Source organism: Erinaceus europaeus, chromosome 1 (genome assembly GCF_950295315.1).
Source record: "Erinaceus europaeus chromosome 1, mEriEur2.1, whole genome shotgun sequence".
NCBI classification, from domain to species: Eukaryota; Metazoa; Chordata; class Mammalia; order Eulipotyphla; family Erinaceidae; genus Erinaceus; species Erinaceus europaeus.
In genome coordinates, this window is record NC_080162.1 from 109,938,668 (window position 1) to 109,952,034 (window position 13,367).

Here is a 13,367-nt window from a genome sequence, read left to right on the forward strand (position 1 = left end):
GGACATGGGCATTGGAAAGTGGATTCACACTTGCAGCCTGTTTCTATCTTTCCTTAGTGGGGTAGAGCTTTGGAGAGGTGAGGTTCCAGGACATATTGGTGAGGTCATCTGTCCAGGTCCTCACTGTCTTATAGGAAGGAGGTTGTCCTGGCTAAAGTGGAGCTTAACAGGTCCAAGTGTGGATTGTTCTGCCCACAAGCAACTGGGCGGAGCTGGCCTCTCCCTCTAAAACTGACTGGAGTTGCTCAGTGGACAGAGCCAGTGGAAAGCACTGCGCATGGGTGTCTGGAGATGCTCTGAGCCAAAAGGGATGGTTATGTCCCCTATCCTAAGGAAAGTTTGACTAGGGCCTGCAGCAGCCAGTCAGCCTTCAGGATAAGCCTGCACATGATCAGACTAGAGCCTGAAGTATAGATCAGAGCATTCCAGAAACCCCCACTCTCTGACTAGTTAGTAAAGAGCAGAACTGGGGCCAGGTGGTGGTGCACCTGGTTGAGTGTACATGCTGCAATGTACAAGGACCCTGGTTCAAGTCCCTGGACCCCACCTGCAGGGGGAAGCTTCATAAGTAATGAAGCAATGCTGCAGGTGTCTCTCTGTTTCTCTCCCTATCTCCCCACACCGTTCTCGATTTCTTTCTGTCTCTGCTCAAATAAATTACACACACACACACACACACACACACACACACACATATATAGAGGGGGGAGAGAGGAGAACTGGTGTCTGGAGAGATAGCCATATACGTGCCTACGAGGCCAAGGGCTGAGCCCCTGCACCACATGGGAAATGCCATGGCATCAGAGGAAGCTTTGGTGCCATCTATCCATGTCTCTATCTTTGTCTATCTGAATGCAGCCACACATATGCAAGAAAGTGGCAGCTGGGAGTCCAGAATCCAGAACATGGGTAGCCTATAATTCTGAGCTCTGATCTCCTGGCCTGTTCTCTACTGTGTCCCAGGACCAGGCCTGGCTGCCACCATGACTAGCTTCCTGGGAGAGGCTCACTTGTGAGAAAGCAGCCACCTTACTGGGAAGGGCTACAGCTTGATGGTCTGGTGGGACAGGGGCACTGCATAGACCGCAGGCTGGGAGAAATGCCTTTGAGTCTGGCAGCAAACCACAGCCAACCTGGACTGTCAGCAGGAATCCTGGCTAAAAATACCCAAGTCTCAGAGGCCTGCCTACTACTGCAGCCACCTCAGAACCCCCTCCTCACACTAAAGGCTGTGAACATGCCTCTTCACCCTGGACAAGAGACTAGCAACAGTACCCTCTGGGAAGATGAAAACCTCAGGCCAGTGAGTCCCACCCAGAGCAAGGCCTCTGCCTTCTAGCTGGCCACAAAGATCTTTCTCTCATTTCAATGTTGGCTCTGGCCCCTGCTCTGCTCCATGCCTATGAATCTGGCTCACAGGGCTCAGGATGAGTAGCAGTAGATTCAGGGGTGAGGCCCTGCCAGACCCTCCCTTGCATGGTTCTCAGGTCCTTTGTCTTAGGGGTGTAATGCCACATTCTTGGGGACAATTCCCCAAAGACTTGATTTGAGCTACCCTAGCAGAATATGGGACAGCAAGGGAAAGCCAAGTGCCTGGAATTCAGTTGCCTGTCCTACTAGTGTTTCAGTCCCAAGGGCTTCTGGGTGACCCAGGGACATGGGCACACTCTTAGTTCTAAGCTTAGTTATTATCACTTGAGTGACCTAGGATTAAGTCCCCTTCCCTGGGCTCAGTTTTCTCATCTATACTCTGATAGGGTGAGTGTCTAGCAGAGGTGTGAGATGATTTGGAATAGAGGACAAGGGAAACAGCATAGTGGTTATGCAAATGATTTTCATGTCTGAGGCTCCAAGGTCCCAGGTTCAATCCCCAACACCACCATAAACCAGAACTGAGCATACATATATACATACATCAAGGAATTGGTCTCCCAGAGTGTTTGCTGATGACTAGATAACTGAATATTGGAAGATATGATGGCAGAGAGGGGTGAAAGCTGGGGGGATTCATACCTCCATGGAGCCCCTTAGGTGGGATTAGTGAACGCTGAGCTGGGCTGGCCCTTCTCTGTCCCCAAACTCTCCATCTGGAAAATGGGGTGAGTGTGAATGTGGGTCACAGCAGCCCAGAAAGAAGCTCTGAGCTCATAGGAATCCTGGGAGGAACAAGGCTGGTCAGTGAGCCAGAAATGGCTCACCAGGAGCCCCATTGTGGCCCCAGGCTGGGTCTGAAATGCCCAACCTGCCCTCCATACTTACACTCTCCACCTGGCCATATCCCAGCTTCCTAGCTCCACTCCCACAGGTCCTTCCACTGGGTGCCCCCCTGACCCAATTTGGAGTCTGTCGGACTCTTGGTGTGAATATCAGTTCTTGATTTAGCTGCCACTGCTGGGTGGGTGGCTTTGAAAGGATCCTTATTCATGGGGGGGGGGGGGGTAATGAGTCAAGGGCTGACAACTGGGGCACAGCCTAAAGACCCCATTTCTGGCAACTCTGCCCCTGAATCAGACTTTGGTGGCCAGAAACATCCCAGTGGAGCTCAACCCCACCAGAGTTTAGGGTCAGCTGCCACCCAGGCCCCTGACTACATGCACTGCGAGGGGTCAGCCCTCTGCCCTTTCCCTGTGCTGGTCCTTGTGCTGGCTCCAGTTACCACTGTGGGTGACTTTAATGAATAAGAGATGACAACAGAGATTAATTCTGCCTTCACACCCACTAAAGTTGGGCAGAAGGGCATGGGGAGTGTGGTGTTGACTGCAGAGGGTCTAGGCTGCCTTCTGCAACCCTGAGGTTAGAGATGGGGTGGCAATTCTGGAGAAGGCAGTGGCTGTAGGTCAAGGTGGTTCTGGGAGAGGCTGCCAAGCTGTAGGTCTACTCAAGTGCCCACAACTCCACTTTTTACCAGAGCACTGCTCAGCTCTGTTTTATGTGGTGCTGGGGATTGAACCTGGGATTTTGGAGCTTCAGGCATGAGAATATCTTTGCATAACAATTATGCTATTTTGCCCACTCCATTTTTTTTTTCTTATCTGTGACATGGACAGTAGCGGTGTTATCCACATTGTAGGATGGAATATGATGTCTTCAGTAGGCCTGGTGCAGAGTCCTCACAGGCCTTGGCAAGAAGCCGCCCTCTGTGGTGACAGCAGATGGTGGACGGGTACCCCCTGGATCCCTGGCATTGGGACCACACTCCCAGCTGCCCACTCAGAGTGCCAGGAATGGGGAGTGCCAGGAAGGGTCACATTGGTGCAGTGTTTGGGAAACAGACCCAGATCTGCCTTCACGCTTCTCAGCCTTTCCTTGGACTTCTCTGAGCTGGCCCATACTACATTCAGAAGGGTGTTTATCTGCCACTTCCCTCCTGAATGGGGTGTTGAGAGACTGGGTGCCCCAACAAACACTATAGACAACATGTTTCCAGATTACTCCAGCTGCAGGGAGGGGTCCAGGAATTCATCCATGTGGCCCTCTCACCTGCATCCTGGGCTGAGAAGCCCTGGGCGGGGTGGTGTGCTTCAGTTTGAGTGAGGGTATAGGGTCAGCTCCAGGAAACACTCAGGAGCTTGACCACTATGCTGTCCTATTTTGGGGGGGTTAAGGGAGGAAGGGTAAGGGGCAAGGTTATCTGGTCCTCTGGCTTAGAGCCTTCACTGGCTTTGGGGAGGGTTGGGGGGAGGATACAGGAATACTGAGTTCTGAGTGAGTCTGAGTTTGAAGATACCACCCCACAGGAGGGAACTTCTTGGTGGTGGTGGTGGTGTGTGTGTGTTGGGGGAGTGTACCTGGGGATAAAAGTATCCATTTCCTGTCTGCTGTAGAGGTCTCAGGTGGTGGGATGTCTCAGAAGGCTCTTGAGCTTTGACTATGCTTTCTAACTGAATCATAGGGCAATCTGACTGTAGGAAAGGACTGGGAGGAGGGGGAGCAGTGTCTCTAGGATTTAGTAAGGCTAGAAAGAGAATGGGGGTAGCAGGTGGTGGTGTACCTGGTTAAGCATACATATCACAGTGCACAAGGACCCTGGTTCAAGCCCCTGATCCCCACCTTCAAGGGGAAAGCTTCACGAGTGGTGAAGCAGGGCTGCAGTTGTGTGTGTGTGTCTCTCTCTATCTTCCCCTTTCCCCTTGGTTTCTCTCTTTCTCTATCCAATAATGAATAAATAAATTAAAATAAATTTTTGAATTGGCATACTGCACCAAAGTAAAAGACTCTGGGACTCTGGAGTGGGTGGGTGGGTGGGGAGAATACAGGTCCATGAAGGATGATAAATGACATAGTGGGGGTTGTATTGTTAAATGGGAAACTGGGGAATGTTATGCATGTACAAACTATTGTATTTACTGCTGAATGTAAAACATTAATTCCCCAATAAAGAAATAAATTTTTAAAAAATTTAAAAAAATAAAATTTTGAAAGAGAATGGGGTCCACAGGGACTGCATTACTGCTCTCATCCCAGGGTTCAGGATAAAGCCCACAGTGAGGATGTGTGGGGGAGTGGCAGGTGGTGGCCCACCTGGTTGAGCACACATGTTGCAATGGGTAAGGACCGGGTTCGAGCCCCCGGTCCCCACCTGTATGGGGAAAGCTTTGCGAGTGGTGAAGCAGTGTGGCAGATGTCTGTCTCTCACCTTTCCCTATCATTCTCTTCCCTCTCAATTTCTGGCTGTCTCTATCCAATAAATAAATAAAGACAATAAAAATAAAATTAAAAAACCCTCAGCAGGGGTGTGGGGGTGGCACGTGGTGGCACACCTGGGTATGTGCACACATTACAGAGTTCAAGGACCCAGGTTCAAGTCCCTGGTCCCCACCTGCAGGGAGAAAGCTTCACGAGTGGTGAAGCAGGACTGTAGGTATTTCTCTCTCTCTCCTCAATCTCCCCTCTCAGTTTCTCCTTGTCTCTATCCAGTCATAAATAAATATTTTTTAAAAAAATTTTAAAGAAAAAGGAAAGAATGGGTTCTGCATCAGCTGCACTGCTCTCATCCCTGGGCTCAGAATAAAGCCCTCAAAAGTGGCAGCTTGTGGGTCTTGGCGGTGGGGGGCGAGCCACACCCTGGCCAGCCCCTGAGGCCACGCCCTCGGGGTCCGCGCCCCCAGCCCGCTTGGACCGGGCTGCAGTGCGCGCCGCGGCCTGCAGGGGTCTCCCCCTCTTCAGAAACGCGCCGCCTTTGTCTAGGGGCCGCACGGGGCTGGCGCTCCGGGCGGGCCGAGCCCCCTTTCTGCAGCGCGGCCCGCGCGGCCCGCAGCCCGCGCCGCCCACCGCCCTCCCAGTCCCGCTGCCCCGCGCGCACCGCGTCCCGCCCGCGTCCAGGTGAGCGCCCCGCCCGCCGCGAGGCCCCGCCCCGCCCCGCCCCGCCCCGCCCGGCCGGCAGGGGGACCCGGTGGATCCCTAGCGCGCTGAGAACCACATGATCCCATAAAACATTCATCGGCTCCCGGGCCGTGCCGAGCGCCCCGCCAGTCCGCGCCGCCGCCCTCGTCCTCCGCGCCCGCGGCCCCCGGCCGGCGACCCCGCGAGCGCAGCGCGGCGCAGCGGAGCGCACAGCCTCGTCCCGCGGCCGGGCCGGCCGGAGCGGCGGCGCCTGGATGCGGACCCGGCCGCGGGGAGACGGGCGCCGGCCCCCCGGTGACTTTGGCTTCCCGACGCGCCCCTCCCGACCCCGACGATGAAGAGGGCGTCCTCCGGAGGTGAGTGCCGCGCCCCTACCGGCTCGGCGGGCTGGGCGGCCGGGGCCGCGCCCTTGCTTCCTCCCTCCAAGGGGACGTCCCGCCCCGGCCGTGCCGAGGGTCCCCGGGAGGCCGCGAGGGCCACCGCAGTGCGCGCCGGCGGGGGCCGCGGGGCTTCTCGGCCCCGGGAGGGCGGAGCCCGCGGCGGCCGGAAAAGTTGCTGCTTCCCGGGAAAGTTGGCGGCGGCGGCGGGGCCGGGGGGGCTGCACCTGCCGGCGGGATGCACCTGCCGCAGGGTCGCGGCCTGGGCGGGGGCTGCGGGCCGGGCAGGGCGGGGTCCAGCCTCCGGGCGCCCCGGCCACCAAGGGGTTAATGAACAGGTTTGCAGGAACGTGGATCTAGCGAGCGGGGCTGGGGAATCCGCCGCCTCCACCCTTGCCCTGCCGGGCTCTGACTTCTCTGGGGTCAGGCCACAGAGGGAAGAATGGGGGCTCTGGCAGCAGTGGGGGGGCGGGGCTGGTCCATCGCGACACCCTCTCACTCAGGCAGGAGGTCCCCTGTCTGCAACCTAAGGGCTCCTTGCTGCCGTGCTAGGCTTAAGGGCTGGAGAGACCATGCCCATGGCAGCACCCCTCCCAGACAGTCCTCATGGGACCCTTCCCCCTACTTGGTGTGGTCTTGCGATTGGGGGGGCTCTTGGGGGGGTGGAGTTGGGAATGTCCAGCCTAGAAGGTGCACCCCAGGTGCCCACCAGAGCTGCCCTGCCAGCCGCGTCCACCTTGCCGCAGGCTTGCTACACGTTTCTTTGCACGTGCACGTGTCTACAAGGCCTGCACACTTGCACAGGGTGTGTGCACATGCCTAGCTGCCCCGTCGTGCCTGCATACACACACACACACACACACACACACACACACACACACCCTACGCCCTGAGTGCACATCAGTGCCCTCGCCCAGCCTGGCACCCACAGCCACACATGCCTGCACATAGCATTCATGCTGTGGTCTCCACACTTGGCACATGTTGGGGGCTCTTGGCGGGGCCCACTCCCTTGCCTACATGCACATGTGTTGAGGGGGAGGCTCTGGGCAGCCTGAGCTTATGGAGACAGGGGCGAGAAGCCCAAAAGGGAGTCTGGCCCCACCTCTGCCTGCCTACCACCACTGCCCCCAAACCCCCAGGATTCTACCCTCCACTGCCCCACCCCAGACCTGTGTGTGTGTGTGTGTGTGTGTGTGTGTGTGTGTGTGTGTCTTAGGAGACACCTGCACTGTGGGCACAACGGCATGTGTCTGCCTTCGGGTGTGGGTGCCCCATGCTGCAAGCTGGGATGGATTCTGCTGGAATCTATGGCAGAAGCCCTGGGAATGCATATTGGTGAGCTAGTTCCATGCTTCCCACTCACTCTCCCTCCCCATGCTGGGATGATGGTGGCCCATGGAGCCCAGGACCCATCTGGGCAGAGAAAGTCCGTTGGAAACCTCTAGCTCATCCCCGTGGAAATGGGCCGGTCCCCCTGGCAATTGCTGGGCAGCTGCTGATGTTCAGCCCCCGTGGGGACAGGTATGTGTCAGCCTGAGGCCAACCAGGGTGACCTCCAAAGGTCCTGCCCATCAAGCCCCAGTTTCTCAAACTCAGTGGGCACCTTCTTGGTGACAGTTCTACTGTGTGTTACCTGCTTCAGGTACTCTGGGGGATGTGGAACCAAGGGAACTGGGACCCATTTGCATGGTGGTGGGGAAGATGGGCTGGGTCTCCTGGAAGCTGGGCCCACACTGCTATCAGTGTTTGCAGAAGGGAACACATGGGGTATCTGTATAAGGGTGTTTGGAGGGGTGGGGGGTTTGAGACTGGTAGAGGATAGAGCTTGATTCCATGCCAGGCCAGGTGGCACTCACTCCACTTTTCCAAGCCTCTGTTCATCCATCAAGAGGGGACCATCCACTCAACTTCTCCAGTCCAGGTGTGGAAGATGCAGGTACCCACCTCCACCTGGTCCCTACCCCTGGGTATAAAGGGGCAGGAAAACAATGGGGTATCGGATGTGTATCTTGGCTCAGCTGTAGCAGTGTGACCTTGAATGGGAGAGCTCACCTCTCTGTGCCTCATCTGTGACCTGGGCCAGTAATTAGACTCCCAAATCTGAGGCATCCACAGAGTCCTGACTCCAGTGCTTCTGCCTTTTAAAATACCCACCCCCATACCTCCTCATTGGCAGCTCCACTGGACCCTTTACACTGCCAGCCAGACCCTCCTACCCATTTGCAGATGGAGAAATAAAGGCCATGGGGTGGGGGGGGGCCAGGAAGGAAAGGATGGGAGAGACACTACTGCAAGGAGTGGCTGATGATTTGTTTCCAAAGCAGAGCAGCCTCCTTGCTCTGTCCCTCGACATGGAGGAGCCTGCAGAGCCCCGTGTGAGGATTCACCGCTAGCCCGGCAGCCTTTGTTGGAGCCAGCCCTTCTCCTGAATCAGGGAGTGGGAGTGGTGGGGAGAGAGGGCTTAGAGGACAGTCTGCCCCAGTGGGGCTCACCAGGTGGCAGACACTCTGAGCCAGGCTCTGAGCCGGGACTCTGGAAGGCAGGAGGAAGGAAGTCCTTGCTGTCCAGAGAGGCCTGGGCAGGTCCAGGCTGGCAGCTGTAAGGAACAGACTGCAAGAGGCCTTTCCTGCAATGCTTGGACCCCAGCTTAGCCACACACCCCCCTCAGGCCAGAGGACCCACCTAGCTCCCTGGTGCTCAAGCCAGTACTTAATGTGAGGCTTTCAGGCCTCTGCAGTTGGAAGCTCTCAGGGCGGGTCCTGGCTTGGAGACAGAAGGAGCCCACCCCTGGGGCTGCACTGCCTGCTCTCCTGGGCCTGGGCCCAGCCGGTCTCCACTAGGCCTCGGTCTGTGGACCAGCAAAGGGGCTGGGGGTCCAAGCACACGGCAGGAGTTCAGTGAGTGAGTGTGTGAGGGGATGAACTTGTGTGTCTTGGGGAGGGTGTGTGTGTGTGTGTGAGTGACCTGCCCCCTCTAGGCTCTGCCTCCTGGCTCTTGGCAGTACCCCATCAGTGGCATTCAGGCTACTCCAGCCCCTGCCTAGTGGGCCCTGACCTATGACCTCCAGCTGCCTCACTGCTTCTTCCATGGCATGTGTAAGGGCTGTCAGCACGCAGCCTCTGCGCTCTTAGTGTCCCCTGACCTGTGGCCTGGATGACTTGCTCATGGAGTTTCTTTCACTCAGACACCATTCTCATATTCATTCATTCATTCTTTCATTCACTGGTTCATTTATTCTTGGTTTGCCAGACACTTCTCTGAGCAGACAGAGGGGAAGTGACGTTTGCTCTCCAGAGCTTTCAGGACTCTATGCTTTCAAGGCCAGACAGGCGCTGACGGTGACCACATTCACCCTCTTCATGGTGTCTCCTGCACAACCACCCAAGCATGTGGCCCAGCAGGGTCCCACCTCCTGGGGTGCACTGTGCTCTCATTTCTGCTTTTGTCACTGTACTTTAAATACTTGGCACACCAGAAACTGTTCACTGAGGCGTGTGGAGTCCTTCATAGAGGCGGCACCATCATGGCTTCTCCAGTCCTGTCTCAGCCTCTCACATGACCCTCCAAGGTGTCACTGGGGGGCTTGCTGAGCACTTCCCCCACCCTGTGTACCCCACTGTCCAGTCCCCCAGTGCAAAGGTGGGGCCTGATCCCAAGCCCTCCCAGCCTTTTGTGACGGGGATCTGTGGGCCTAGCGGTTTCGGGTTGAGTGGGCCCCAGTTTCCAGGATGGCCACCCCCACCCTCCCCCAGCCCAGCCCCCTCCTGTAGCCTCTACCCTGTGGCCAGTACCTGTGACACTGTCTCCTGGCCTTGCTCTGCTCAGTCCTGCAGCCATGCCCCCCACCCCTCTCAGGAAGAGCAACAGGGCTGGGAAGGCTGGGCCATCTTCATGGGCCATCTTCATGGGCAAAGACCCTGGCAGGCTGTGAGCCCTATCCTGGGCCTTGCCTGGCACATGGAACTGGCCAGTGGTGAGACAGGGAGCCTAGATGCAGGGGCCTGGGTGTCGGAAGCTAGTGCTATGCACGGTGCTGGGGCTAGTACCGGCGTTCCTGGTGACTGCCACAGATGACACTGTGAGATGGAAGCCCCACAGGGTGGTGGTAGGGAAGAGGGGGGCAGTTTCATGGCCTGATAGGTGTGGGCTGGGCTGGGCTGGGCTGAGTAATGTGATGGGGGCTCTTTTACTTCAACCTCATATTTGTGTGTGTGTGTGTGTGTGTGTGTGTGTGTGTGTGTGTGTGTGTGTGTGTGAGAGAGAGAGAGAGAGAGAGAGAGAGAGAGAGAGAGAGGGAGAATGCAGGGCTCCTCTGATGGATCCTCTTGTATGAACCGTTCCTGGGCATGTTTTAGGAAACAGTGACTATGGTTCCTTGGAGGACCTGGGAGGAGGATCTTGGGGCTCCCAGTGGGGGCCCCCAAGGAAGGGTGTGTTCCCCATACAAACACCCTGCACCCATGGCACCTGGTGGGTGGAGAGACCACGCTTCTCCTGGCAGTGTGAGGCAATGTGCAAATTTAACCTTTGGGTTTATGACTCTATTTCTTTGCGGCAAATGTCACGGGAAATGTCAGACTGAGGCTGAAGCTGGTAAGGAGCCCATCAGAGAAGAGGATGGAGTGCTGAGGGGCTCAGGCCTGGGTGGGGCTCTGGGCCCCCTCACCTCCTCCAAGGAGCCTTCCTGGATTGCCCCGCTGGCTTGCCTGGACTCAGTACCATATTCTCTGTCTGTACCAGCCATTGTGACCTTGTTGAGATATCGCTTTTGTCTCCTGCCAGGGCCCAGATGGGGTAGGCTCAGGGACCTGCCAAAAATCCCCCCCACACACACTACCACCACCATTCCCCACCCCGCCCCCAAGCCCAGGCAGCCTGTGCAGTGCCGGTTTGCTGTGTGACCTTGGATAGTGCCTGCTCTTCCTTGGTCACCAGAGTCCTCATCTGTAAACAAGGGCTGTTGACCAGAGGTGGTGTTCCTGGCTCAGCACCCTAGTGGGTCTGAAAAATGCTTTGAGTCCTCAGTGTGGGGGTGTTGGACTCTGGGCCAGGTGGGTGGAGAGTGTGTGCAAGACCAGTGGAGAGAGACAGGGCAGCTGGCTCACAGCGGCCTAAGGCAGCTCCAGCACACAATAGATGCTCAGGAAACAGTGAGGAACAGGGAGGCTGGGTAGTGGCACCCAGTCCTCACCTGCAGGGGGAAGTTTCATGAGGGGTGAAGCAGGGCTGCAAGTCTCTCTCTCCCTCTCCCTCTCCCTTCCCCTCTCCCTCTCTCTCTTTGCTTTTAGGGTTATTGCTGGGGCTCAGTGCCTGCACTACAAATCCACTGCTCCTGGCAGCCATTTTTTCCATTTTATTGGACAGGACAGAGAAATTGAAAGAGGAGGGGGAGATAGAGAGGGAGATAAAAAGATAGACACCTGCAGACCTGCTTCACCACTTATGAAGCATCCCCCCCTGCAGGTGGGGAGCTGGGGGCTCGAACCCAGGTCCTTGTGCTTAGTACTATGTGTGCTTAGCCTGGTATACCACCTCCAAACCCCTTCCTCTTCCTTTATCTCCCTCTTCCCTCTCAGTTTCTCTCTGTCCTATCAAATAAAAGTGGGGGGCAGAGAAAAGTTTTAAAAAGGCCGCTGGGAGCAGTGGATTAATTCGTGATGCAGCCACCGAGCCCCAGTGATAACCTTGGTGGCAATGGAAAAAGAGTGAGGATTGGGGGGGGAGCCTCCTTTGCCATGCATAGAGCCTCCAATCCCCAGTACACTGTGGGGGGGCTTCTATGGTGTCTCTCCTTTTCTCCTCCTGTGTCTCTATTTCTTTCTTTTTATTTATTTATTATTGGATAGAGATAGAGAAATTTAGAGGGGAGAGATAGAAAGGAAGAGAGACATCTGCAGCCCTGCTTTACCACTCTTGAACCTTTCCTCCTGTAGGTGGGGACCAGGGGCTTGAACCTGGGTCCTTATGCACTGTAATGCGAATGCTCAACCAGATGGCCCCTGTCTCTGTTTCTATCTGTTTCTATCTCAATCTGAAAAAGTTGTCCTGGAGTGATAAAGCCCTAGCAATAAATAAGTAAACCATCAGGTTTTATTTTAAAGAAGGAAAGGAAATGAATGGAGGGGACAAAGTAGACAGGAAATCAGGGGAGGACTGAAGGCCAGCAGGGAACCAGCAGCATCCCCCCCGCCCCCCCCCCCCCCCCCCGCCTCACCCTCCCCCAACCTACAGCAAGATGAGCTCTGAGCCCTTGGCCCAGCTTGTCACTGAGTCTGCTCTGTGTCTGGGGTCACGCTGGCTGGTCAGCAAACATTTACTGCCTCCCCGCTGTGTGCTGGCCCAGTGGGACTCAGTCCCCTTGGCTACCTCCTGCCCCTCACTAGCAGCTCTATTTCTTTATTTATGTTTTTATGGCCACCAGGTTGATCACTGGAGCTCAGTGCCTGCACGACAAATCCACCATTTCTAGAGACCATATTTGTTTTTCTTTTTTTCTCTCTTTCATTTCCTAAGAGAAATTGAGAGAGAGGGAGAGAGACAGAGACATCTGCAGAACTGCTGTGTCACTTGTGAAGCTTCCCCACCCCTCTTTGCAGGTGGGGATAGGGGCTTGAATCTGGGCTCTTGTGCAGATTCTTATTAATGTGTACATGTGCTCTTTTGGGTACACCACCACCCAGCCCCATCTCCTCACTGCTTTTCCCAGCAAGTGCAGCTCTGTTCCATTGGAGGGTTCTGACTGCCCAGATTCAGTCCATCAAGGGGTGGCAACCCCAATGCTTAGGGTTCTAGTCTCATCATCCCTCTACAACCCACCCCAAAGGTAAGTATATTGTGCAAGCTGGCCCTCTCCCTGGGGACCCCCCTCTTGCCCCTCACTTCAGTGAGCCAGACCCCTCCCTTCCATGCTGTAACCATGGGCCCCTCCTCACCCGTCTACACCTCTTCAGACTCCCCATCTCCATTCAAGCACTGAACTGTGTCCTACAAATGCCACCAGCCACGCCTTCCTGCCTAATTCTCACCTCCCCCCCCCCCCCCCCCGCCATGTTATCCAGGAAGGAGGCTTTAATCTCTTGGTTTTGGGTGGTCTGGCCAGGAGGGGTCCATTTGGGCACTTGCTCTCTGCCTTCTCTGGGTGAGGCTCCCTGGTCCCAAAACCTGGCCTGCCACATTTGTGTTTGACTTTTCATTTTCACGTCCCCAAGTCCAGTCTGATCGTGGCTGGGGGCACAGATGGTGCCGCTTCAGAGGCTGTGCTCAAGTCAGCTCTCATGAGGTACTGGTGCCACCAGCTGCCAGGTAGAGCCAGTTGCCTGAGGCAATGCAGAGGTCTGCCCCAGTCCAGGAATTGGGTCAGGAATAAGAGTGTGGATGTGGTGGGGAGGCTTCCCAGGCAGTGCCTAGAAATGGGACGCTCTGGGCTTTATTGTTTTTTTCTAGGTAGAGGTAGAGAGAGTGAAAGAGACCACAGCACCAAAACATCTTTCAGTGAGGTGGGGGTCAGGCTTGAACCAGGGTCACACACGTGGCAAAGCAGCACATTATCCAAGTGAGCTATTTTTCTCGCCCCTCTCTCAGCTTTAGTCCAGCTCCCAGTATGTCCTTGCATGGGTCATTTCCTTCTAATCACATGAAATATAC

General features: G+C 55.9%; 1 protein-coding gene across 2 annotated transcripts in view; it reads left to right on the plus strand.

Moving 5' to 3' along the window:
* The first annotated feature begins 5,479 nt into the window (after positions 1-5,479).
* Positions 5,480-13,367, plus strand: part of RTN4R (reticulon 4 receptor) — a 31,679-nt gene continuing 23,791 nt past the window's right edge. The window contains exon 1 of one of the 2 annotated variants that reach the window (XM_060193190.1): positions 5,480-5,699. In XM_060193190.1, the coding sequence (XP_060049173.1) occupies positions 5,678-5,699 (22 nt within the window). In that variant the 5' untranslated portion in view covers positions 5,480-5,677. The remainder of the gene's footprint in view (positions 5,700-13,367) is intronic. The other variant, XM_060193183.1, reaches the window with a different exon arrangement.